Source organism: Vulpes lagopus, chromosome 12 (genome assembly GCF_018345385.1).
Source record: "Vulpes lagopus strain Blue_001 chromosome 12, ASM1834538v1, whole genome shotgun sequence".
Classification (NCBI taxonomy): domain Eukaryota; kingdom Metazoa; phylum Chordata; class Mammalia; order Carnivora; family Canidae; genus Vulpes; species Vulpes lagopus.
Genome location: NC_054835.1, coordinates 16,709,698 through 16,734,840, shown reverse-complemented (window position 1 = coordinate 16,734,840; position 25,143 = coordinate 16,709,698). Strand labels below are relative to the sequence as shown.

The following is a 25,143-nucleotide window of genomic DNA, read 5'->3' as shown; positions in this document are numbered from 1 at the left end:
TGTGAGGGTGTCTAAGCATGTGCAAGCTGGAAATGTCTTGGCTGACTTCTACAGAGAAAGGTGGGAGCCTGGGGCTACTTGGCCCTGAGATTGAAGGGAACCCCCAGGTTGGAGGGCAGGAGTCATAGATTCTGGTCCTGGATGCCACCAAAGCACAAGGCTGCTCTAGGGATTTTACTGATCCCTCTGGACCTTACATTACTTACTGTTTTCTGAACTGTCCCTTCTTACTTCTCAGCACTAGATTGAGGGTCATTTAATTTTTTTAAATACCCTAGGGACTCATGAAACCATATATAGGAGAGGGGTCTCTGAGGAGGCCATCCCAGGCGGGTGCTAAGTGGGATTGGATTTGAAAGTCGTTGTCATAATGCTTCCTCTTCACTACCTCCTATCCATTCCCCCCTTCTGCCTCTTTGGGGCCAAGTAGCATTTCCCACCAGCATGTGGGCAGAGAGGAAGAAGAGCAGAGCGAGCCTTAAATCAAATCAGTCCAGGATCATTACTTGTCATTAATCCATGGCAGTTCAGAGGGGAAGCTGGAGACAAATTAAAGCTGTTAACTCTAACAAGAGTTAGAGCTCCTGTAGGATTTGTCAGAGTGACCTCCTGGCCCCAGACCCTAAATAATTAAATTGGTTGTTATGGGAGGAGATTCACAGGAGTTTTATCGAAATCAACCAGTTGGCAGAGACCTAGCGTCTGCTAGGTGAGCGCCCGAAGAGGCCGTCCTTGCTCTCCAGACTCCTGCCACCTAGTGGGGGAAGCCAGAATACGCCAAAGGCCAAATGAATGCGAATTCAACTTTCTTTGTAAAGAATGGTTTTTGTCTGATTGATTGAATGCTATACTGTTGGTAAAATACTTTGCTTATTTGGCGTCTTACAGTGCTCTTCAGAGCAGCCCCATGGGATGGGCGGGGCATCTGTGGTATCCCATTTCACAATGAGAAAGTAGAGGCTCCCAAAGAATGAGCAATTTGCTAGAAGTCCAGAAGAGCTGGGAGAACCCAGGTTTGTCTGACTTCTGGCTCCAGGCTTGACTCATTGTAAGCCACTGATTGGCTGATGGGCTACTGATAGTAGCAGTGGGGTTGTCCAGTCCTGCTCGGGGTCTGTTCCTTTCCCTGGGTCCTGCACATAATAATGCAGGAGATGTTTGTTGAATGACTATTGTTCATTGACACAGAAAGATTTCCTCCATTATGCCAACATCTAACCATTCTGGACCAGTATTCCTGTATGTTCAGAGGGTAGAGAACTGCTTTTTTCCTAGAGCAATTAGAAATTCTAGGTTCTTTGGAGACTATGCCAGTCAGACTATGCCAGTCTTTTGGACTTGGTCCAAAGAGTAGACTCTAATTTGTGGGTCAGTTGTTTATTAGCCAGGTGGCCCTGGACAAGGCCCAGAACCTCTTTGAGCCTCAGTTTCCCCCTGTGTAAAATGGAGGAGTAATATCCACTCTGACAACATCTGAATATTGTGAGAACTGGGCTGCGGGGTTGCTCTGCACACTGTAAAACGTGGTGCAGATAATAGTGTTTCTTTTCCATCTCTCTGAGCCTGGACACTGCTAAAGCCACTCTTCTCTGCCCAGGGCTGTTGGCAGGCCCCTTCCCCCTCGCCTGCTGCTTCTGCCCTTGTCATTGAACCCCGAGACTTAGGATTCCTTTGTCTCAGGCTTTGGGGCCCTGGCTTCTCCGGGCAGGTCCCCGTCTCTGCCTTCCTCCCCAAGGGAGCCTGGAGGGAGAGCATCTGATCGAATTTCCATGGCAACCAGAGAGGCCAAGCTGCACCCCCATACTGGGGGGGGGCATTGAGTCTGTTCCCAGCAGTGAGGCCGAGCCAGAACCCACTGCTCCAACTGCAGCTCTCCCAAGGCACTTGCAGGAACCAGCTACTGCATCGCTAATTCCTTGTCTTCTGGCTGCCCCTTCGCTGGCTTAGCACCCCTGCTCCGGGCCTATGTGAAGGCCTCCAGGTGAGGAGGAGGCTACCCTGTGGTCCAGGTGGCTGCTGCAGGCTCTGTGTGACTGGGGTAGGGGCTGTACCTCCCCGCCCCAGCCTGCCCCCTGTGTACAATCTGAGTAAAGCCTTCTATGATCGCCTCCCCTGCCTCTTCCCAGGGAGCCCTCCCAGACCTTCAGGACTTAATTCCAACCCCACCTCTTGCAAGTATCCTTTCCTGGGCTTCTCATTCCACATAGCCGATGGCTTCCCAGTACGGTTTCAGGCTTCAGTTTCATTTGACTTGGGGTCCTTGTCTTTGTCTGGTGGTTCTCAGCCTTACAATACATTGGAATCACCTGGGGAGTTTATAACAGCTCCAATGCCCAGCTCCCATCCCTAATTCAATGTGGATCTCTGGAGTGGGAGCCAGATAGTTTCCAAAGTAGTTTCCAAACTTTCCGGGGGATTCCAGTGTGCAGTGAAGTTGAAGATTTGAACTATTCTGATGGCCTGTGATGCCTTGCTCGAAGCTGAACCTCTTGAATATAGGCTGATGGAGGAACAGTTGGGCCAGCTGATGGAGGAAGGCCTCCAAGAGCCTTGCCCTGTGGTCAGTTTCCAAAGCCCTGGTTCTGTTTTTTGTTTTTCAAGGACTAGGAGATCCCTGAGGGCACTTGCCCCACAGGAAGAGGACCAAGTTAGTAATGATGATTACTGTTTATTTAGCATTTGCCCTGGGCCACATGCCTCATACTAATATATTTTCTTATTGGGACCCCACAGAAAGCTCATGAGCTTTTCTTTTTCATGAGCCTCATGAGGCTTAGACATTATGTGTTTTACCTCATTCATAGATGAGGAAACTGAGGCTCTGGAAGTGTTAATACTGGGATTATAACCTGCATCTGACTCAAAGCCCATGCCCTGGGCCACTGTGCCATCCCAGCTGCCCAGCCCCTCTCCTGTCAGTTGTAGAGCAGGGACTATGGAGAAGGAGGTGGCTGGAAATGTGATGGCCCAGGGACACCTCACCTTAGTGCTATGCTACCCCTGAGGGCTCCTAGTGGTATCTCCTGGATCTGCTGAGGTCATGGGGCCCAGAAGGTGTCCAGCCTGCTTTGCTATTCCTTCAACTGACCTCTCCTGACGACTCTTCTGCCCAGACACTGTCCAAGTCCTTTAACTTAATTATGTTATTTAATGGCAGCTCACAGCCCACTTGTAACATGAGCATCATTATCCCTGTCTCAAGGGTGAGTAACAAAACACAGTTCTTCCAGTTCTGTGGCAGCCTAGCTCCGGCATGGGCAAGAAGACCCTAGATTGTGGGTCAGCTTTGGGGTCTTTGTTTCCACCACACTGGGGGGAGGCCAAGTTTCATAGTCCTGTGTGCCCCTCACCTGTGTGGAGATGAGGCTCACTGTAGGGGTTGTCAGCTTCAAAACTGACCCCAGTGTCCTGGCCTCCTGAGAATATGGGGAAGACCTGGCTTAGTTGGAGGAGGAGTTGAGGGGAGTTAGGGGATTTGGGGGGAAATGAGCCGATCTGTGCCTCTCCCAGGAAGGGGCTGACATTGGGGAGCCACATGTATACAACAGGGTACAGGCCTCAGCCCAGTACCTGGCAACCAGGGAAGGTCTGGATAGGGAGCAGAATCATTGTCTGGGACCTGGTGACAGGAATGGCAGGTCAGAAGGACTCTATCCATGCAAGAGGGCACTGAGACCCCAGCTCCAGCTACACCCGTCTGTTCTGCAATGCCCAAACAAAAGGGCACAGTTATAACCCTGTTCTTCACAGCTCTGTTCACCTCACTGGGAATAGCTTCTTCCTTCCCTTCCTGTCTCACTTCCAATCAAGGGATGCTCAGACACTCTTCCAAATGGATCTCTTCCTTTACCAGAGTTTAACACCTGTTGTTTCCTACACTTCTGGGCCCTGACAGCAACCCGCCCGCATGATTTTTCTTTATTCATTCTGGTCTTCCACATTATAATGGTTAAAGCACCAGTCCAGGAGTCAGACTAGCTGTGTTCAACTCAATCTTCCACTTGCCAGTCTAAACCTTGGGCAAGTGACTTGGCTCCCAATGCCCTCACTTCCTTTTTTTGTAAATGAGACTCATGACAGTACTACTTGCTTGGTTTTAAATTTTACATATGTCTACTTGTGTAACAACCACTCAGATCGAGATATAGAGTATTTCCAGCACCTCAGAAAGTTCCCTCTTGCCCCTTCCCAGTCAACATCCACTGCCTCCTATGCCCACCCCGGGAGCAACTAATGAGAATTTCTATCACCATCCATTTGTTTTGCCTGTTCTTGAATGTCATATAAATGGACCTGTGTATGCACTCTTTTGTGTCTGGTTTCTTTTGCTGAACATGTTTGTAAGATTTGTACATCACTGGGTAGCTTGGAAGATCAGGCTATGCACAGCCAGTGCCCAGCACAGCCACAAATGACAGTGAGTGTGCATAGGACCACAGTGGGAGATCCCAGAGGGCAAGAATGCCACCTCTGCCTCTTTGCTTTGTTACTACCTGATGCAGCGTGTGACACACAGATACTTTGGACGTTCTCTGAAGACCTTTAATGCTGCTTTGGTGGGAATGATGGTCAGGACTGGGCTTCCCAAGGTTGCCCTTCCCCAGTCCTATGGCAGTTCTGGGGCAGAAAATAAGCCTATCACCTAACATGAGCCTTCACAGCACACCTGCTGGGAGGGCAGGACTATTCCATACCTAGAATGTAACTTTATCCTGCACCTACATGGTTCTTAGAGTTGCTGAGAAGAGGTGGGAAAGATTCCCTCAAACTGCCGTCGGCATCTGTTTTGGAGGTTGGATGTACCAGGATATATTCTTGGCTGTGTCTAACATCGTTGGTACTAGACAGCCTCAGGGGAAGGTTGTAAACAGCTTGACACCTGTGTGCCTCCAGCTGTTGGGTTACCCCTTCCCTCCCCTTGCACCTACCAGAGCTTAGGATGGTGAAAATGACGGCTGGTCATTTGGGTTTGAACCTTACCCCTCAACAGGCCAACTCTCCACCTTGCCCCAAAAGAGCATATCCAAGGTCTCTGTGGTCTGTCACTGGTTGGCTTATGTCCTGCCATCTGGCACAGGCTCCGTTACAGGTTTGGAATAGGTAACCCTGTGTTCATGTGTGGTCAACCTGGATGACTTCTAGATCTGGAGGTCACAGGATCCTCTGCCTGGATTGTAACTTGAGAGGAATATGTGCATCGGGCAGAATGACCTAAAGTTAGTGATATTTGGCAGTCATGTGGCCGGCAAGACCCCACAGGGTTAATGGTCCAGATCAGCAGTCCCCACTGGGTCCTGCCTAGCTCTCAGCTTGGTTCATGAGGCCCCCAGTGTGCCAGCCTGTGCCCGCTTCTCCAGTGCTCTCTGCTACCTCACCCTCCTGTTCACGCAGTGTTCTAGCCATGCTGGGCTATTTATAGTCCCCTTGAGGGGCCCTGCTGTTTGCATTTTGTGCCTTTGCCAAGCCTCTTCTCATTGCCTGGAACTCTGCTCCCATCCCCATCTGCCTGGCAAGCACCCACACATCCTTCAAGATTCAATTAATAATATTAATAACAGCCACTAAGATTTACTGGGTACTTACTATGTGCTAAGTACTCTGTGCATTATTCCAGTTAATGCTCAGAGCAGCCCTGGACACTTGGCTCCTTCATCATCCTCTTTCACATTCACTAGGTTAACCTGTATTCATTCATAGGTGGCTACCCTGTGTCAGGCACTCTTCTGAGCATAGACAGGTTAGAAACTGACAGATCCTGGACTGGAACCTAAGCTGTATGACCCCAGGGTCTTGCTCTTAGCCACAGTAATAAACCACCTCCTTCTGAGTACCACCTGAGCTCTTCCAGCCATCCCCTTACCCACACGGTTGCCTCCTCCCTCCTCTCTGCCTTACCTGCAAGGTACTTCTGTCATGGCACCCAGAATGTTTTATTGCTCACTGAACAGTTTTCCTTTGCTGGGCTATAAGGGTATCACTTAGGAATATATTTATTTTAAGTGACAGAAAATCTAATATTTAGGGGCTTATATTTTTCACTTAAGTGAGAAATGTGATGGGCTACTTCTGGTGTGGTTCGGTGGCTCAGCAGCTTCGAGGGAATGTCTGTGTTCTTTCTTGATCATTTCCTCAGGCAGCAATATGGCCACTGTAGCTCTAGTCATCACACTAGAGTTCAAAGCAAGAAGTCCCTTTTTAATTATCAAGGCAAAGGCCTTACCAGAGGCCCCATCAAGACTTTGCTTATGTCTCATTGACCATAGTGATATCAAATGGCCACTCCTAGTTGTAAGAGAGTCAAAGAAAGCGAGCATCTTGCCTGGGGCTGGGTCCTTTGCCACCTCATATAAAACCAGGGTAAGATAAGCAGGGATGAAGAGAAGGTGGATATTGGGCAGGAGATAAGCGGTATATGCTTGTGTCTTAGGGCATAGAGATCATGTACTTCCAAATTCTTAGAATCTGAATGCTTTATAATACAATGTGCTGTTGCCTTGCATTTATTCTATGCACATACACTTTTATTTTTTTAAACATAGTATCCTACTGTACACATTATTTCCCTTTTCTCTTAATAAGATGATATACACCATCCGTATAATTTTAATGGCTACATAGTAGTCCATCTTGGAGAAATACTATACTTTACTCAACCAATTCCCTATAATCATTCAGTCTGTTTTTAGTATTTCACAATCACAAACAGCCCTATGATTAATAACATAATCTTATTTGTAGATACACATAATTAATTTCTTAATCTTGGGTTATGCTGGGTTAAAAGCTGTGCCAACTATTAAAGCTTTCCAAGTGAGTTACCAAACTGACTTCAGACGAGTTGTGCCAGTTGTACATACTCTCCAAGTAATGTTCTTTTTTTCTTTTAAAGGATTTTATTTTAAGTAATCTCTACACCCAACATGGGCTTGAACTCATGACCCAGAGATCAAGAGTCACACACTCTATGGGCATTCTGGGTGGCTCAGCGTTTTAGCGCCACCTTTGTCCCAGGGCATGATCCTGGAGACCCGGGATCGAGTCCCATGTCGGGCTCCCTGCATGGGGCCTGCTTCTCCCTCTATGTCTCTGCCTCTTTCTCTGTGTGTCTCTCATGAATAAATAAAATCTAAAAAAAAAAAAAAAAAGAGTCACACACTCTACTGACTGGGCCAACCAGGAGCCCCTATACCCTCCAAGAGTTTCTGAGGGTGCCTATTCCCTGACAACTTTGGGTATTTTTTTAAACCTTGATTTGATAGAAAATTGCAAATATATATATATATGTAAATATATATATGTGTGTATACATATATGTTTGTATTTTCTTTTCTTTTTTTATTTTTCTTTTATTTTCTTTTATTACATTTTTTAAAAGATTTTATTTATTTATGAGAGATACAGAGAAGGAGAGTGAGAGAGAGGCAGAGACACAGGCAGAGGGAGAAGCAGGCTCCCCACAGGGAGCCCGACATGGGACTCGATCCTGGGTCTCCAGGATCAGGCCCTGGGCCAAAGGCTGCGCTAAACCGCTGAGCCACCCGGGCTGCCCTTTTATTACATTTTAAATGTACATATACACTGAGCATTTGTAGTCTCCATTTAATTGTCTCTTCATTTTTCTAACATTTAGAACATTTTGCAGAAGTTTGTGCAAGTGCTTTATATATTCAGGAGACGAGGAAGTTTATGGGAACAAGGTGCAGCTGAGCCAAATTTGAAGGCTAAATAGGATTTCACAGGGTGGAAAGGGCTGAGGGTAGTGTTCTAGGTCTAGGAATAGCATATGCAAAGGTCCAGAGGGGGAAAACAGTGTTGCATGTCTGGGGATTGTACTAATTTCACAGAGGTGCTATAAAAATTGTTACCACAAATTTGGTGGCTTAAAACAACAGAAATTTATTTTCTCACAGCCTGGAAACCAGACTCCAAAATAAAAGTGTTGGCAAGGCAGTGCTCCTTGCTGAGATTGGTGCGGGGAGAATTCTTTCTTGCTTCTTCCAACCTCTGGTGACTCCAGGCATTCCTTGGCTTTTGGCAGCCTAACTCCAATCTCTGTCTCCGTCTTCACATGGCCTTCTTTGCATCTGTGTCCTCTCCCCTTCTGTTTCCCGTGAGGACCTATCATCAGATTTAGGATCCACTCAATTAATCTAGGAATATCTCATCTTGAGATATATATATTTTTTTATTCATGAAAGACATAGAGAGAGGCAGAGACACAGGTGGAGGGAGAAGCAGGCTCCCCACAGGGAGCCCGATGTGGGGCTTGGTCCCCGGGCCCTGGGACCATGACCTGAGCCGAAGGCAGACGCTCACCCGCTGAGCCACCCAGGCGCCCCTCATCTTGAGATCTTTAACTTAATGACATCTGCAAATACCCTCTTTTCTTTTTGTTAAAGAGTTTTTATTTATTTATTCGTAAGAGACAGAGAGAGGCAAAGACATAGGCAGAGAGAGAAGCAGGCTCCTTGCAGGGAGCCTGACGCAGGACTTGATCCCAGGACCCCAGCATCATGACCTGAGCCAAAGGCAGACTCTCAACCACTGAGCCACCCAGGTGACCCTGCAAATCCCCTCTTTTCAAATAAGGTCACATTCATAGGAACTGAGGTTAAGATTTGAATGGTTAGGGCAGCCCGTGTGGCTCAGCAGTTTAGCGCCGCCTTTAGTCCAGGCATGATCCCGGAGACACGAGTCCCACATCAGGCTCCCTGTATGGAGCCTGCTTCTCCCTCTGCCTGTGTCTCTGCCTCTCTCTCTCTCTGTCTCTCTCTGTCTCTATGAATAAATAAATAAAATCTTAAAAAAGATTTGAGCATTTATATATATTTCTACTGTAGCACCCATTGCAGGGACCTGGGAGATGTCTGATATTACTCGGCAGCAGAGTATGACCTGTAAAGGCAGATTCAGGTGCTGACCATAAAGGGCTTCGAGCTGGGGCATTCGGGTTTTACCCTTGAAATGAATGTGTAACTGTTGAATTTCGAATAGGGGAGAAACAGTCAGATTTGCAGTCTGGCTCATGGGAAGACAGTGTTGTAATTGTCCTCGTAAGAGCTGATGAGAGTGGGGAAGAGGTTGGGGATGGGGATATTTCAGGATATAGAAGATGAGGAGCAGGAAGAAGGAGGGATCTAGAATGACTCCTAGGTTTCCAACTTGAGCAATCTAGCATATTAACTTCAGGAAAGGGGTGGACTTGAGGTTCCTGAGGATGGAGAGGTCCAGGAAATAGAAAGATGAGTCTACAGCCCAAACTTGTCTCTGGTGTGTAAATAAAATTTGGGAGGGGCAGCAAAGCAGGGGTGACAGAAGCTTGGAAAGCACCATTTCCCCCCATCATTTTATTTTCAAATATAAAAGTTTAAAGAATTATACAGTGAGGAGCACCTGGCTGGCTCAGTCAGTAGAACATGTGATCCTTAATCTCAGGGTTATAAATTCAAGCCCACTTTGGGCATGGAGTCTACTTAAAATTTTAAAAAAAAGAATTGTACAGTGAATACCCATGTACCCACCATCTAGAATCTATAATTATCTGTCCTTTTTAGATGTTTTCTGTGCTTGCTTTATCATCCATATCTCCATTCCTTTGAGTATCATCAATCCATCTTGTTACATGTTTCAGAGCAAGTTGCAAACAGCAGTACACTTCAACACTTAAGCATGAATATCATTTTTTTTTAATTTTTTTTTTTATTTATTTATGATAGTCACAGAGAGAGAAAGAGAGAGAGGCAGAGACATAGGCAGAGGGAGAAGCAGGCTCCATGCACCGGGAGCCTGATGTGGGATTCGATCCCGGGTCTCCAGGATCGCGCCCTGGGCCAAAGGCAGGCGCCAAACCGCTGCGCCACCCAGGGATCCCCAAGCATGAATATCATTAACTAGAGTTCAGTGTTTAGTGAAATGCACAGATCTTAAGTGTATTTCACGAAGTTGACGAATGCATCAACCTGTGTACCCCAAATTCCTGCCAGCATACAGAATATTTTTTTTTTAAGATTTATTTATTTATTTATTTATTTGAGAGAGAGCATGCATGTGCAAGCAGGGGGAGAGACAGAGGGAGAAAGTCCTCAAGCCGACTTCCCAATGAGCACAGATCCCGATGCAGGGCTCGGTCCCAGGACCCTGAAATCATGACCTGAACCGAAATCAAGAGTTGAGCCCTTAACCCACTGAGCCACCCAGGCGCCCTGAGACATAGAACATTTCTATCACCCTGAAAGTTCCCTGTGCCCTTTACAATCAACTGCTGTCTCTACCCCAAACCCAGAGGTGACTACTGTTTTCATTTAAGTGGAGCCATACAGGATATGCTCCTTTGTGTCTGGCTTCTTTCACTTAGCATAATGCCTGTAGGAGTTACTGCTGTTGTTGTATGTATCAGTAGTTTGTCCCTTTTTATTGGTGAGCAGTATTCTGTTGTAAGGATACATACAGAATACCTATTTTTAAGGTGTGGGCAGAGAAAAAGGATTCTACCAGGGACGCTTAGAAGAACAGTGAAGGCAACAGAAAAAGCACCTAGACAGAATGTCAAGGAAAATCTCCATCAGTTATATTGTTTGAGTACATATAACATAAAAGCTAAATAACAGTGGCTTAAACCACATGAGCATTTTTTTTCTCTCATATATAAAAAATGTCTGGGGGCACCTGGGTGGCTCAGTTTGTTAAGTGTCTGCCTTCAGCTCAGGTCATGATCCCCGGGTCTCAGGATAGAGTTTCTGCGGGCTCCCTGCTCAGTGGGAAGTCTGCTTCTCCCTCCCCTCTGCTTGTGCTTTCTCTCAAATAATCTTGTTTTAAAAGATTTTTATTTATTCATTTATTTGAGGCAGAGTGAGCACGAGAGAGCACAAGCACGGGGAGAGACAGGGAAAGGGAGAAGCAGGCCCCCCCCCACACCCCCAACCCTGCGGAGCAGGGAGGTTCAATTCTGGGATCCTGGGATCATGACCTGAGCCAAAGGCAGGCACTCAACCAATTGAGCCACCCAGGTGCCCCTAAATAAATAAAATACATATTTTTAAAAGACTTTATTTATTCATGAGAGACACAGAGAGAGAGGCAGAGACACAGGCAGAGGGAGAAGCAGGTCCCCTGCAGGAAGCCTGATGTGAAACTCAGTCCTGGAACTGCAGGGTCACGCCCTGAGCCAAAGGCAGACACTCGACCACTAAGCCACCCAGGCATCCCTAAACAAATAAAATCTTAAAAAGAAGCAGCAGTCTGGAGGTAGGCAGTCCAGGGGTGGTATGGCAACTCATTGTGCCATCACCAGCCCAGGTTCCTAGCTGTCTGCTCAGCTAGCTTCAGCGCTGGCTTCTACCCTCAGTATCACTTCATGGTTTAATATGGCCGCTGGAGCTCCAGCCATCCCATCTTCTTGCCAAACTGGCAATAGAAGGAGGAACCATGGGGGTGGGGGTGGAGTAGGGTGTGGTATACCTTCCAGCTAAGCCAATCGTTTTTAGCAGCCTTCCTCAAAGTTCCACACATATCCACTTAACATCTCATTGGCTGGAACTTAACCACATGGCTCACACCACTAGGGAAAGTAGTCTTTTAGTTAGCCACTGGGCACACTGCCACTCCAAATATAATGATACTTCTGCTACTAGGAAGGGAAACGGATATTGGCTGTTAGCAGCCTCCTCTGCCTTCTCTCTTTTGAGACCTGGCGGCCGAGCCTTTTTATCTGTGGCTTCTTATAAACTGAAGCCCGTGGTTGGTAGATTTCCATCCTCCTGAGTTCCCAGGGCTCCTTCCTTCTCTGAGAATTGGTTTCTCTCTTTTTTGTGTCTTTTGTACCCTTTTCCTGGTAAAGGTTCTCCTGGGTCTCTGACTGGTTTTACAGAGGGTGGAATGAAAGGGAAAGTATCTAAGAACATTTGCAGAGGGCTCTGTGTGTGTACCCCTGGGCCTCCCCCACTGCTGTGGCTGGCGCCTGTCCCTCCCCTCTTTGGTCAACTCCCCCTGACAAGGAGAGCTGTGGAAGTAGACTTCTCTGGAAGTTAGACACTCAAAGGGAAAAGGATGGCATTTGGAGACAGACAGGCACACCTGGGCTCAGATCTTCTCTGGGCTAATCTTTCTGAGACTCCCTGACCTTGGCTATAAATTGGGGATAGTACCAAGAGCCTCACAGATGTTTCTAGGTTGAGAGGAATAGGAGACACAGGTTCACGGCTGCCACTCTGATGAGAATGAATTGGATCTTATCCAGATCTCATCCTGTGACTTCTGGGAATATAGGTCAATGTTGAGGAGGGTCAGCATGGCCTGCTGGCATCTGAACTGTTGGCTAGGTCAGGGTTCACCATAGCTCATACCCTGGCCTTGACTCCAAGCACTAGCAGGGCAGCTGGGAACCTCCTGGAGGAGAGGTTGATTAACAAATGTTTCGTTCCCTCCTTAAGCTTCTCCAAAATGAGGAGACCTCACTAAACAGCCGGGCTCCCTCACAGTGCCAGACTTGGGCCTACTGGACTCTGCAGCTTCTTTTCCTTCCTTCTGCCCCCTGGAAATAGCAGAATCGGCTCCCTCCGCTGCCAGCCTCGTGCACAAGCCCTGTGTCCTCCCGTCAGTGGGCCCTATTTCCGTGTGCCTGGCATGCACACATTTCGGCGGCTGGATCTCATGGTTCTTCACATACATGCCTATTCTGGGGAAAAAAAAATAACAGCTTACATCCTCTGACAGCTTAATGGGCTGTCAGCATAGGGACTGGAGCGAAAGTCAGGGGGAGCAGGTGCCGCGAGCCTGAGGAAGCTCCTGGCTGCCGAAGGGCCAGATTGGACTGAGTAAGCTGTGGCCAGAAACCTTGGTGACCTGTTAACACCATTCTCAGGCTGCTGGCTGCCCAGGGCCTGGTATGTTGTGACAGAAGAGGAGGAGCCAGGGCCCCGTGGAGAATTTGGCTCAAACCCGAGACCTGAGAGGGACAGTGCATTCCTCTGCTCATTCATTCCGTCTGCACATTACTTCCCGAGGTCCTACTGCTCGTGGGCCTGTGGGTTCTGGGCACACAACTATGACTGAGACAGCCAGTTCCTGGCCCAGGGGCTCAGGGACAAGTGGGCAGGATCAACAGAAGCACTGGGAGGCCACATGCTGTAGTTCTGAGCTGAGGTGCCAGGGAAGACATCCTGGAAGATGTGATATCTGAGCAGTTGATGGTACGGGGTCCAGACAGAGGGTGAGGGGCAGTGAGAGGGTTGCCGGTGCTGCTGCAGGAGAGACCCCACTGGTGGAGCTTGGGGGCCTTTCTGAGGTGCTGTCAGCCCACTGTCCCCTTGGCAGGGCTGCCTGTGCGTGGGCTGTGCAGCCTGCTTGGTGCCAGCAGCACCAAGGCAGTTAACAGCAGCTCGACTTCCCCGCGGCCTTTTCTTCCCCCTTCTCTGAAGGGAGCCTCCATTGAAATCACAGAAAGAAGTGCCAGCTTTTGAGTCTGCCATGAAACCCTGTCCCTTGGAGCCACCCTCTCACCCACACCCTGCCAGCCTCGGACTCCATCTTGTGCAGGGGGCCTTGTTTGGAGGCGGGTGCGGTACCTGCACCCTCCACCCTGAAACCTGTGCTGCCCCCCACACCAGGGATCGGCTCAATGTACAAATGGTACCCAAGGAGGAGGGGCTCAGGAAGTGACATCGCTCGGCCCGCCCCACCTCCTTATTCCCTATAAAAAGCAAAATGGTGACTCAGAGAGGAGAGTTGGAAGCGTCCTGCCTCCTGCTCCCACTGTGAATTTTTAGATTTGGAATTAGGCAGGAGGCAAAGGAAACGGCAGCTCAGAATCTGCAACTGACATGCTATTAAGCGGGTGGCAACCGTGGAGCCGCTCCTCCCTGACTCCCAGCAGCCCCTGAACTGCAGCCCCGTTGCCTGCTGGCGCTCCCCAGCCTCTCCCGACGCCCGGGGCCCCCGCGCAGCCCCCACCCGGGCCAGGCCCTGCATGCTGCGGTGGGGGACATGGCAGCCGGGGGTCGCCGCCGGCGCCCACCGCGCTACCAGTCCCTGGCAGCCCTCGTGGAGGACTCTCAGTGGCCTTTCTTGTTCCTTGTCTCAGACTTCAGCTACGGGGCAGACGACTACGACGGAGAAGGGAATGAAGAGCAGAAGGGGCCCCCAGAGGGCTCGGAGACCATGCCATACATCGACGAGTCGCCCACCATGTCACCCCAGCTCAGCGCCCGTGGCCAGGGCGGCGGGGACAGCATCTCTCCCACCCCACCCGAGGGGCTGGCACCTGGGGTAGGTACACCTGATTTTCCTTCTGGGTTGGGGAAGAGAGGGCCACAGGGGGTGGGGGGGCTAAGCAGGCCTCTGTGTCACAGGCCAGAGAATGCTTGGGATGCTCCTGGGGGAGCAGGGCTAGGGACGTGTGGACCTGGATGTTCTTGATGCCCTCGTTACCTCCTTCAGGTCCCGGGCACCTCGTAGACTAGGCTCCCCGCCCCCCACCACCTGCTGCTCTCTCTGCCACCCCTGTACCTATCTCTGCCTCCTCTACCAGCCATCTGTTTCCCCTGCCTCCTGGACACCCTCACTTCCTCTCTCAGCTTTCTCTTCCAGCCCCTCTCGAGCAGGATGGGGCCTGGGGGAGAGAACAGGCTCTCCTCTGGGTTGCAGCTGGGAAGGGCTGCGCATGTGACCTGCGGGCTGTATGGTACAGATGCCTGCTAGGCAAAGCAAGGCTGGTCTCTCTGCTCTCTGTGGGGTGGAGTGAGTTGCTTCAGTAACATTCCCTGAAGATTAAAGGCCCCATTCTGCCCTCCTCTGGTGACTCTGGAACGGAATGAGCTCTAATGGTGTCCCCCTCTCCTCCTGTCGACTGATAGGAGCTCTGCTCCAAAGAGAAACATTTTACAAGGAATATTAAGTATGTGCTTTGAGACAAGGTAGGAGGCTTGTAATCCTTATAATGAATGCTGCTTCTGGCCACAGAGATCAGCTCTGTCTGTGCCCAGCTTGTACGCGTGTACCTGAAACACAGGGATGAGGGAAACATAGAGGCTCCTGGGGGCTATTTTTCTGGTGTTGGGGAGAATCAAAGCCATTCCTCAATTGGGGGGAGGGGTGGGACTTGGAGTGCCTGGTCCTGCTTGGTAGAGGGCTTGTCCAGGTGTGTTTTGTGGAGGTCCCCTTTCTTCTCTCTGATACAGCCCAGGAGAAGTCACTGAAGTGTGGTGGGATACTTGTTCCCCTCCTGAAGGGCCCAGCAATCCCCACTCCAGCAGGAGGGCTGCCCTATCATTTCTGGAGAACCCCCTGCTTCTTTGCCTTGCAGCCTCCTTGGTCACCCTCCGCCCCTCCTCTCACCCCCTCTTCACACGCCAGGGTGGCTGTTATAGCCTTTGGCAACAAGGGCCTTGGCAACCAGCTTCCCACTTGGGGGAAGCCAGATTGTTGCCATGGCAACAGAGGCCTGCGGCAGAGCTTAGTGGCTGCCAGGCAGTGCAGGTTTGGAAATGGATGGTGGGGGCAGGTGAACAGTGGAAGGGACCAGTGAGGCTCGGGACCCCCCACAGCCAGCATTCTAGATTGTTGCCCTGTCGTCCTAAGGAAAGTGAGAGACCACCATCTTGAACATGTAGGGTAGGGTTTTTCTACTGATGAAGGGGGGAGTATTCTGGGACCTGAGCTAAGGCCACCCAGGGGAAACAAGGAGAAAATTCTTGTTCCCATCCTTGCCTTCAGGTCTCTGACCAAACAGCTCAGAGGACCCCCGGACGACTAAGCTGTTACCTCATTATGAGCAGATGCAGGAAGATTAACTATAGGACCCAACCCGGGACCAGGAATGCTAGCTAAGGGTTGAGAACCTGTGGCTGAATAGAGCTACTGGCTGAAAAGAAAAGCACTTTTGCCATTTACTTCTCCCCTCTCTGCCTTCCTCCTTGCTCCCTGTCACTGTCCCGTTCCTGATCACCTTGCTAGAATGCGGGCCCATTGATTTTTAGATTCCTTGATGAAGGATACTGTCTGGTGCCTTCTCCAGTGAAACAGGCACAACAGGAGACACCCCTACCCCCGTAGCCCTCCCTGGAGCTCTGAGGCTTTGGAGTAGTGACTTTTTTCACTTTGTGGCTGCCCACTTTGCTTGGTGGCTCACAAGGGAATAACTTGGTTTGAGGCTTTGAAATCCAGAGATGCTACAGTGACAACTGACTAAAAGGGCTTGGAAACCCTGGAATTGATTTTTTACACCATTGACTAGAAGTCATACAAGATGGGGGTGAGGACCACTTATCCAACTTGGGGATGGTGGTGAAGATTCCAGCCCCACGCACCCTCACACCCTCTGCCTGCCAGCTTTCACTCCTAGAGTTGGTTGCAGTTCTGTCCTTTCCACCGGGTCACTGGCTCCATCTAGTGGACTCTGCAAGTATTGCTGTTTACATTGGGGTGCTGGGGAGCGTTGACACACCCCTTCCGGAGTACTTGGGGGTTGTTTTGGTTAAAAACAAAAAAAGAAAACAAAACAAAACAAAAGAAAATGAAGGTTTCTGCTACTTGGCTCTGCTCTTTTGGCTAGTCAGGGCTCCTCCCTGCCAGGCTTCCTGTTGGGGCCTTGGGAACCAAGGGGACTTTTGGACTAAATCAGACAATTGTTCTAGATATTCAGATGTCTGGCCTCTGGCAGCTGGGCATTTCATAACGAAATATGCAGCCAACCTGTGCCGGGAAGCCTAAGGTTTGGTCTTTGTATTTGGTCAGGGTCCTCCAGAGAAATAGAACCAATGGGATGCCTACCTGCATCTGCATCTGCATCTAGATCTAGATATTTATAAGATATAGAGAGATTTATAAGGAACTGGTGTGCTTCATTATGGATGCCAAGAAGTCCCAAGACCTTTAGTCAGCAAGTTGGACATGCAGGAATGATGTATAGTTTTAGGTTGAGCCTAAAGGCCTAAGAACAGCAGAGCCAAGTGGCATACATTGCAGTCTGAAGCCAGCAGGCTCAAAATCCAAGAAGAGCCAATGTTTCGGGCTGAGTGTAAAACCTGAAAGAGACTCATGACTCAGCTCACCTGGCAGGAAGAGTCCCCTCTTATTCAGTCTTTTTCTTCTATTTGGGTCTTCAGTTGGTTAGATGAGGCCCACCACTCACATTAGGGAGAACAACCTGCTCTATCCAGTCACCTGATCCAAATGTTAATTTCACTCAGAACCGCTCTCACTGCCACACTTGGAATCATTTTCAATAAATGTCTGGGTACCCATGGCCCAGTCAGGTTGACACATGAATGTGGCCATCTTAGCAGCTTTACTCAGTGCCCTGGAAAATGGGAGGAACATGAGCTTTCCTCATCTTTATTTTTTTTTTACTTTAATTTATTTATTTGAAAGGGAGAAGGAGAGGGAGAGTGGAGGGTGGGACAGAGGGAGATGGAGAGAATCTTAAGCAGACTCCATGCTGAGTATGGAGCCCCATGTGGGGCTTGATCTCATGACCCTGAGATAATGACCTATGATGAAATCAGATGCTTGACTAACTGAGCCACTCAGGTGCTCCCTGATCATCTTGAAATAGGCTCACCTACCCAAAGGATTATTGAGAGGAGGGACTGGGATAGCTCAGGTAAAGCCTGCAGCATTAGGTTGGGCTCATCATGATGCTCCATCCTTGGTGACTGGGACCCACAGGACTTTTCTTGCCAGCTTTTGGAGCCAAGACCATTGCAAGGACCTAGGCTAATGAATATTTCCTAGATAACAACTGAATCTGCTTTTTGCAACCCCCTTTCTGGGGGGGATCAGTCCTGCGAGGTATCGTAGCCTAGATGAAGCCAGGTCTCTATAGTGTTGGCAGGACACACAATGCTCATTCCCCAACATGTCCCCAACAGCCTTGCTCTACTGCTCTTGTCTTAGATATACCCCCAGCTGTGCAGCTCACCGGGCATCAGGGTGAAACCTGAAGCCCTGCCCTGCAAACCCCTCACTCTCTTCAAGCCCAAGCTGAGCAGGGCTCCTTAGTAGTCTGGAGCCTCACACCACTGCTGGCTCGATTCAGCTGAGAGTGTCTGGTTTCGCCTTGGGAAGGAAGGGCAGGGACTCTTGATCTCAGCCAACAAGTGGGGACAGACATTCCTCTGCCAGGAACGTGGTCTTACAGAAAAGCTTGCTCCCTATAAGCCATAGATTCCTCTGTCTCCCCTCTTAGGAGATGCAGTAAAAAATGGAAACAACGCAAAGATTTGGTGTTGTCTTAGTGCTAGCATTTTCTAGCTGTGTGACCTGAAGGATGTCACTCACCCTGGCTGGGCTATAGTTGACAGATCTGTACAGGGAAGATACTGAGAATTTCCTCCCTCCTGACCTCACAGCTGTTGTGAAGTTTCCATAAGACAGCATTAGGCAGAGCACTTTGCAATTGCAAAGTTTGTATGTGTGTGGGTGGGACTGCTCAGTGTCAGACTCATTCTATAGTTCCTGTGGTACCCAGATGCATGCAGTTCAGAGGTTTTGTTTTCTTTTTCTTTTTCTTTTTCTTTTTCTTTTTCTTTTTCTTTTTCTTTTTCTTTTTCTTTTTCTTTTTCTTTTTCTTTTCCTTTTCCTTTTCCTTTTCCTTTTCCTTTTCCTTTTCCTTTCCTTTCTTTTCCTTTCTTTTCTTTTCTTTTCTTTTCTTTTCTTTTCTTTTCTTTCTTTTCTGCTTTCTTTCAGATTTTTATTTATTCAGTCATGAGAGACACACACACACAGAGAGGCAGAGACACAGAAAAGCAGGATCCCGGGTCTCCAGAATCACACCCTGGGCTGAAGGCTGCGCTAAACCGCTGACCCACCCGGGCTGCCCCAGTTCAGAGGTTTCTAATAAAAGGATTAATTGAGGGGCTCAGACTTCAGCTAGCAGGAGAATCCAAAGTAAGAGTGGGAGAGTGTTGAAATGATCACCATTGTCCTTGTCTTCCCTACCCCTTCCTCCTCATCATCACAGCTGCTTGGACTTGCACCAAGCCTCATTTCTCCACTGGTGTGTGTTAGTGCTTTCTTTTATATGGACAATGTGCTGGTGAGCCTTCCACCCTCAAGGCTGTGGACTGGCTGCTTCTGTCTGGAGGGCCTCCAGATCCCTCAATCTCCTACCTGTGTAGTAGAACAAAGAGAACGCATGGAAACACTTTCACAGCAGTTGCTAAATTCAGGCGCTGGTATGGCACTTTATAAACATCAGTGCTCTTAGCCCTCATCATGACCCTGTGAGGAAGAGCACCGTTATGGCCCTCTTTTGCAGATATGGAAACCTGGATGCAGAGAGGTTACACAACCCATGCGGGGCCCCATAGTGGGTAAGTGGTAGGGTACTCGTCACAGCCGCTCTCTGTGACCTCTCCAGAATAGGAGACTTGGCACCTTTGTTTTATATTTTTCTGGCTGTGTGGCTTTGGGCAACTTGCAGAGTGTTGGTACTCTCGGCTGTAAATGAGGATAAATGCCTCCTATCTGGAAGGGCTGCTGCGAGGACCAAGTGACATAGATCCATAAGAACACCTTATGCCGTGCCACACAAGAGGACCCACTCCCAATGTGGGAGTTGAATTTGAATCTCTCCTAGGATGGGAACCCAGTTCCTCATGAGGCCAGCTCTGGCTGCCCTAGGACCTTCCTGTCCCTGCTCTAGTCCTGCAGAGGTGGCTTAGCTCCCAGCAGCATTCCTCCGTGGTGAAGGCCCCTTTGGGGGACACCACCAGGCAGGATTCAGCAGGGAGAGAGGCACAAAAAGGCGAGCCTGGTTGCTGGGAAGGAGGTTAGAGTTGTCTTGGGCTATTTCTCACTTGGTCACAATCTGCCTTCCCTTCTCCCTGACTGCCACTGCAAGGTGCTCCCCTTAAGCCCACCTTGCTGGACACCAACCCACTGCTAAGAGTTTGTGTGCTAAGGAAGGATGGAAGTGCTGGGATATCGAGATAAAGCCACACTTGGTCTGCTGCATTTGGCACTGGTGGATTCTCACTCTCCCCCGCCCCTCAGCCTGGTTTCCTTCAGTAGGACTGTGTTCCCTTTAGTCCCAGGAGCCCCCATCATACAACCACTTTCCATAGGAATCATTCATCTAATCTGAACCCCTTGATTTATCTTCTTGAGAGATCCTTTGCCTTGCCCTAGAAGCTTCCATGTCTACTCACTAAGTATTTTCGGAGCACCTACTTCTTATAAGATATTGTTCCAACTCTTTGGGGGAATTAGCAGGAATGAGGTTTTCCTGACACCCCCCTCCCCCAACACACACATACTCCCTCTATTTCAAGGCCATCTGTGCAACAGCCTTGAGAGATGCACAGCATCCCAAGGGAGGAATCGTGTGACCTCAGGTCAGGGAACCAGGGAGGGGAGTCCGTGGGAGGTAGCTTCAGAGAGTAGGTAGTGTTCTGCTTGGGTCCTGGTCAGGAAAACATTCTAGATAGAGGGCTGTGTAAGTTCTGGAATGTGAGAAAACCTCCTGAAGTTTGAGAAAAGGATAATGGCCTTGGGCCCAATAGAAGAGGTGGGAGGTGATGCTTGGAGTGAGCTAGGGCCCCCACTTCTGTGCTCCCCACACCCCACCACCACTGCCAAAGGAAAGGAGAATAGCTAGTGCCTAACAAGGGCTGACACTTGCCAGGCACTGCCCTACATGTTCTAGTCCTCTCTGCAACCCCGAACTTGGTGCTATAATTGTCCCCATTTTACAGATGAGGAAATTGAGACCTTGGGAGCTTGAGCGACTTGCCCAGGGTCACACAAATGGCAACCAGCAGAGTGAGGATTCAAATCCAGGATCTAGGGGAGTTCTTTTTGTTTTTGTTTTGCCATATAAGGGGTATCATGTACTGGCGTCTTCCCAACATTGGCTTTATGTAATAAACTATATATGACTTTTGGAATGACTTCTGTAACAGAGAGAGAAAGGCAGAGGGAGAAGCACGGTTACCAGGAAGACGATGTGTCTGATTTGATCTGCGGCTGTAGCAGACTCTGCCTGCCCCTGGCACTGGCCCCTTGGGGTCAGTTCCCATTGGGTGGTGTCTGTTCCTATTGGCCCAGAGTCTACTGAGCTCCAGAAAATCTGGAGGTAGAACTTCAGCTTTTGCTAAGAAAGTTGAGAGGGCCAGGGATAGTCATAGAGGAGGGAGAAGAGGCTTCAAGCCCAGTATGAGGCCGGGAAGTGAGAATGTGCCTGACCAGTTCAGGGGAGAGCGAGTAGCAGAGGCTGTTGATTGGTTGAGTTGCCAGCAAGGGCCCCATTCCCCTTGTTGAAGCTGACCTGGTGGCTTCCTGCTGGGCAGAGTGAGCAATGTTTCAGAAAGAATAATCTGATGTTAATGGGAGGCAAGACCATTGAACAATGGTCATGTCATTCCCTGCTTAAAACCCTCCAGTGCAAAAAAAAGGAAAAAGAAAAGAAACCCTCCAATGCATTCCTTTCTCCTAGTGGTAAAATACAACCCTTAGCCATGCTGTCAAGACTCTGCTTGATCTGACCACTTGTCCCCTGACTACTTCTGCAGCCTCATGAATGTGAGCTCCAAGATGAAGTCTTGTCTGTTTTGTTTCATTGAAAACTCTAGTGCCTAGAACTGTGCCTGATGCATAACGGATGCTCAGTAAATGTCAATTGAGTGATCGAATGAATGCACACTCGCCACCCAGACTGAATTCATTTCCTTGTGCCTCACACAGTCCCATCTGCCTTCTCTGTCATCTCTACTCACATGGCTAACCCTTGGTCATTTCGAGGTATGAACTTCAATGTCATCTCCTCCAGCAAACCTTCTGTGACTCCCCCTTTGCTGCATCAGCTGCATCTGTCTTGTGCACTCAGAGCCCAGTCTGCTTTCCCAACTGTGGCACTTCTTTTTTTAACTTCTTTATTTTCTCTGATTACATCACTGAAAATTAACTGTACAGAAATATATAATGTAGAAAGTAAAAGTCTCCTAATGTCCCATCCTACAGATAGAACTTCTGTTAAAAGTTGGTTGTATACTTCTCCTTATTTTTCCATGTGATATATAAATATGTATATATGCTTTTTTCTTAAATCATACTGGTATACTGTTATGCAATTTGCTCTCCTTATTTTACTTAGTAGGTCTTGGATATTTTGTATATCAGTAAGTATAGATCCACCTCATTCTTCTTTCTTTATGACTGCACACGTATTTCACTTTACGAATGTGCCGTAATTCACTTAACCATCCACTTCCGCTAGACATTTGGGCTGTTTCTAGTCTTGCGCTGGTATAAGCATTACTGCAGTGAATGTCTTCGTCCACAGATCTTTGTACACTTGTAGAAATATTTTTGCAGAAAAATGTCTTAAAGTGGAGTTGCTGAGTCAGAGAGTGTGAACATTTAAAACTACATAGGAGCACACCTGCATGGTTCCGTTGGTTAAGTGTCCATCAGACTCTTGGTTTCAGCTCAGGTCATGATCTCAGGATTGTGACATGGAGCCCCACATCAGACTCCACCCTCAGTGCAGAGTCTGCTTAAGACTCATCCCCCCCTCCCGTGCATGCTCTTCCTCTAAAATAGATAAATAAATCTTTTGAAAAAAATAAATATTTTTCAGAAAAATCCCTTACAGTTGCTGGGTCAGAGGATGTGAAAATTTAAAATCACAACAGACACTTCCATGTTATCCTTTCTGGGGGAATTGTACCTCAGCCCCATAGTTCTAAGATAGTGCCCCATTCTTGGCACTGCCTTGGCCAGAATGACAATGGTCAGTCTGGCCCTAAGCCTATCAGCTCCATGGAAGTAGACATAGTGTCCCATTTGTGGCAGCATTATGAATGCCCAGTGCACAGTAGGCAGTTAACAAATACTTATTGATTTAGTGACTAAGAGAATAAGGGATGGAGAGTGAGTATGAGGGAAGACCATGGGGTTTGGGGAGAGGACACTATCAGTGGCTTTGAGAGTGTGGGCTTGGCAAGTGTCAGAATTCTCAGTCAATTAAGTGTCTGACTCTTGGTTTTGGCTCAGGTCATGATCTCAGGGTTGTGAGATCGAGCGCCACATCTGGCTCCATGCTAGGTGTTGGAGCCTGCTTAGGATTCTCTCTCTTCTTTTGCCCCTCTCCACCTCTCTCTCTCGAAAAGAAAAGAAAAGAAAAGAAAAGAAAAGAAAAGAAAAGAAAAGAAAAGAAATCGCAGTCAGTGCCCCTCACCCTCCATAGTGTGCTTCTCCAAACTCACCTCCTGCCCCTTTTCTATTCTGGCCTCCCTCTGTGTTTGCACAGAAAGAAGTTCTCCTTTCTGGCCTCCCTCCTCCCTTTGCCCACAAACTCTTCCCCTTTTCCAAATGCTGTTTAGAAGCCGCTCTCTGTGAGGCTTTTCCTCTGAGGCAGGGATAGTGCCTTTGTCCTGCGTTCCCCTGTGTTGATCACTGAGACACCGTCTCTTTTGTTCCTATGTCCTTCACTTGATATAGGTTGAGAGCACTCTTGGATTTGTGTTTGTAATGCCAGGCCTTCTCTGAGTATGAAAGAGCAAACAAGTGAACAGATAGATGGACAGGCAAGATCAGGACTCAGAATGGAATGTTATCCTGACAGTGTAGGAGTGAGATGCAAACTTTGTCTGGGGCGGTGGCTTTAGAAAAGGAAAAGAAGGAAGAACCAAAGGGATTCTGTAAAAGGGATGTGGGGCCTGGGGGAAGGAAGAGTTGCAAGATGGTGGCCCTGCCAACAGAAGGGGAAAAGCCAGAAGGGGAAGCTGGCTTAGGGAGAGAGAAGGGTCATTTGGTCTAGATATGTGGAGTTGAGGGGCTGTTGGTAGAACTTCCAAGGGAAGAGATGCAGCTTGACAGTGTAGATGTCATGCTTGGAGCTGAGCAAGATGCTGGAGCTACAAATGGTGATGGGTTGCCATTGGCCTGGAAGCGAGAAGGGATGAGAGGTAGAGAGGGTAGAGAGCAGCGGGCCAAGGCTGGGGTCCTGAATGGGTGACTCCAGTTTACAGGAGGCCAGAGAAAGGAGGGCCAGCCTGAGCCAGAGCGGTCAGAGCAGCACTAGCATGCTCATGGGAGCTGAGGGATTTGCCAAAGCCCAGACTGCAGAGGCTGTGGAGTAGGAGAGGGAGGCCTCCGGCTTTGAAATAAGGCAGTTTAGATACCTTTGAAACAGGCTCCCTCTCTGGAAGGAGGAGCAGGAGCCAGGCTGAAGCAGTGGAGTGTGGAGGATGCAGAGAGGAAGCTCAGGTCCAGGGCTGGCTCTGGGCACTTGTAGGGGAAAGGGAGGGAGCATTGCTGGGACTTGTGAGTCACTTCCCCCCCCCCCACCAGGGGGAGGACTTAGGGCCTCTAAGTGGTGTCTGTGTGCCCGATGAAGATGGAAGGGCATTCTAGTTACTCACTGGAATTTCCAGCCAGCTGGGGTGGGGTGGAGCAGAGATGCCTTGGATGTTAAGGGAGCAGCTTCTGAGAGGTTTCAGGGTATGGGGAAGAAGTGGGTATTGATATACTGGCTAGGGGCATGGGAAATGAAGAGGGGGATACTCCAGGAGACTTCTAAGGGTACTTCATGCTCACTTGGGTGGGAGAAGGGACATAGGAGGGGCCCTTGGGCTTTTAGACCCTTCTCCCATTCGACCTGCTTGTCTGATCAGTGGGGGCAGTCCTGCCATGTACTTGAAACTTGCAGGGTGGGAAACAGAAGCTGTGACATAGAGCCCTGGGCTGGCACACTTGTGCCCTGGGGAATGCCAGGCCCAGTTGTTCCCAAGCTCTGGGAACAGCCTCACCCGCCCAAACCAAATGAGGAATTGTGGCTGAAAGCGCCCTTCAGATGTGCTCCGGGTATTTATAACCCAGCCAGGGCAAGGACAGGGAAAAACCAGGGACTGAGGGAGGGGGTGGGGTATAAAGTGGGGTGTGCCTCTGTGGAACCCTGTCAGCCTTGAGGCCCCAAAGAGCCTACCCCAAATCCCTCAGTTTGTATTTCACCTTTGGTGACAGGCAGTCAGCGATGAGGACATATTCTCAACTCCAACAGAATAGCAGGAGACGCACCCACCTCAAACTCAGAGCTTCCACAGACTTCTTTGGGGAGTTGGGATAAACCATTTCCATTCTCCTCTCTCCTCAAACTTCCATCCAGCTTGGAGGCTCAGCCAGGGGCCCTGTTCTTAACTGAGGTAT

At 49.0% G+C, this 25,143-nt stretch overlaps 1 protein-coding gene across 4 annotated transcripts in view; it reads left to right on the top strand.

Moving 5' to 3' along the window:
- The window catches only part of ABR (ABR activator of RhoGEF and GTPase), a 187,612-nt gene that overhangs the window by 77,872 nt on the left and 84,597 nt on the right, over window positions 1-25,143 (top strand). For all 4 annotated transcript variants that reach the window (XM_041723785.1, XM_041723784.1, XM_041723788.1 and 1 more), the window contains exon 2: window positions 14,078-14,262. In XM_041723785.1, coding sequence (XP_041579719.1) covers window positions 14,078-14,262 — 185 coding nt within the window. The remainder of the gene's footprint in view (window positions 1-14,077; window positions 14,263-25,143) is intronic.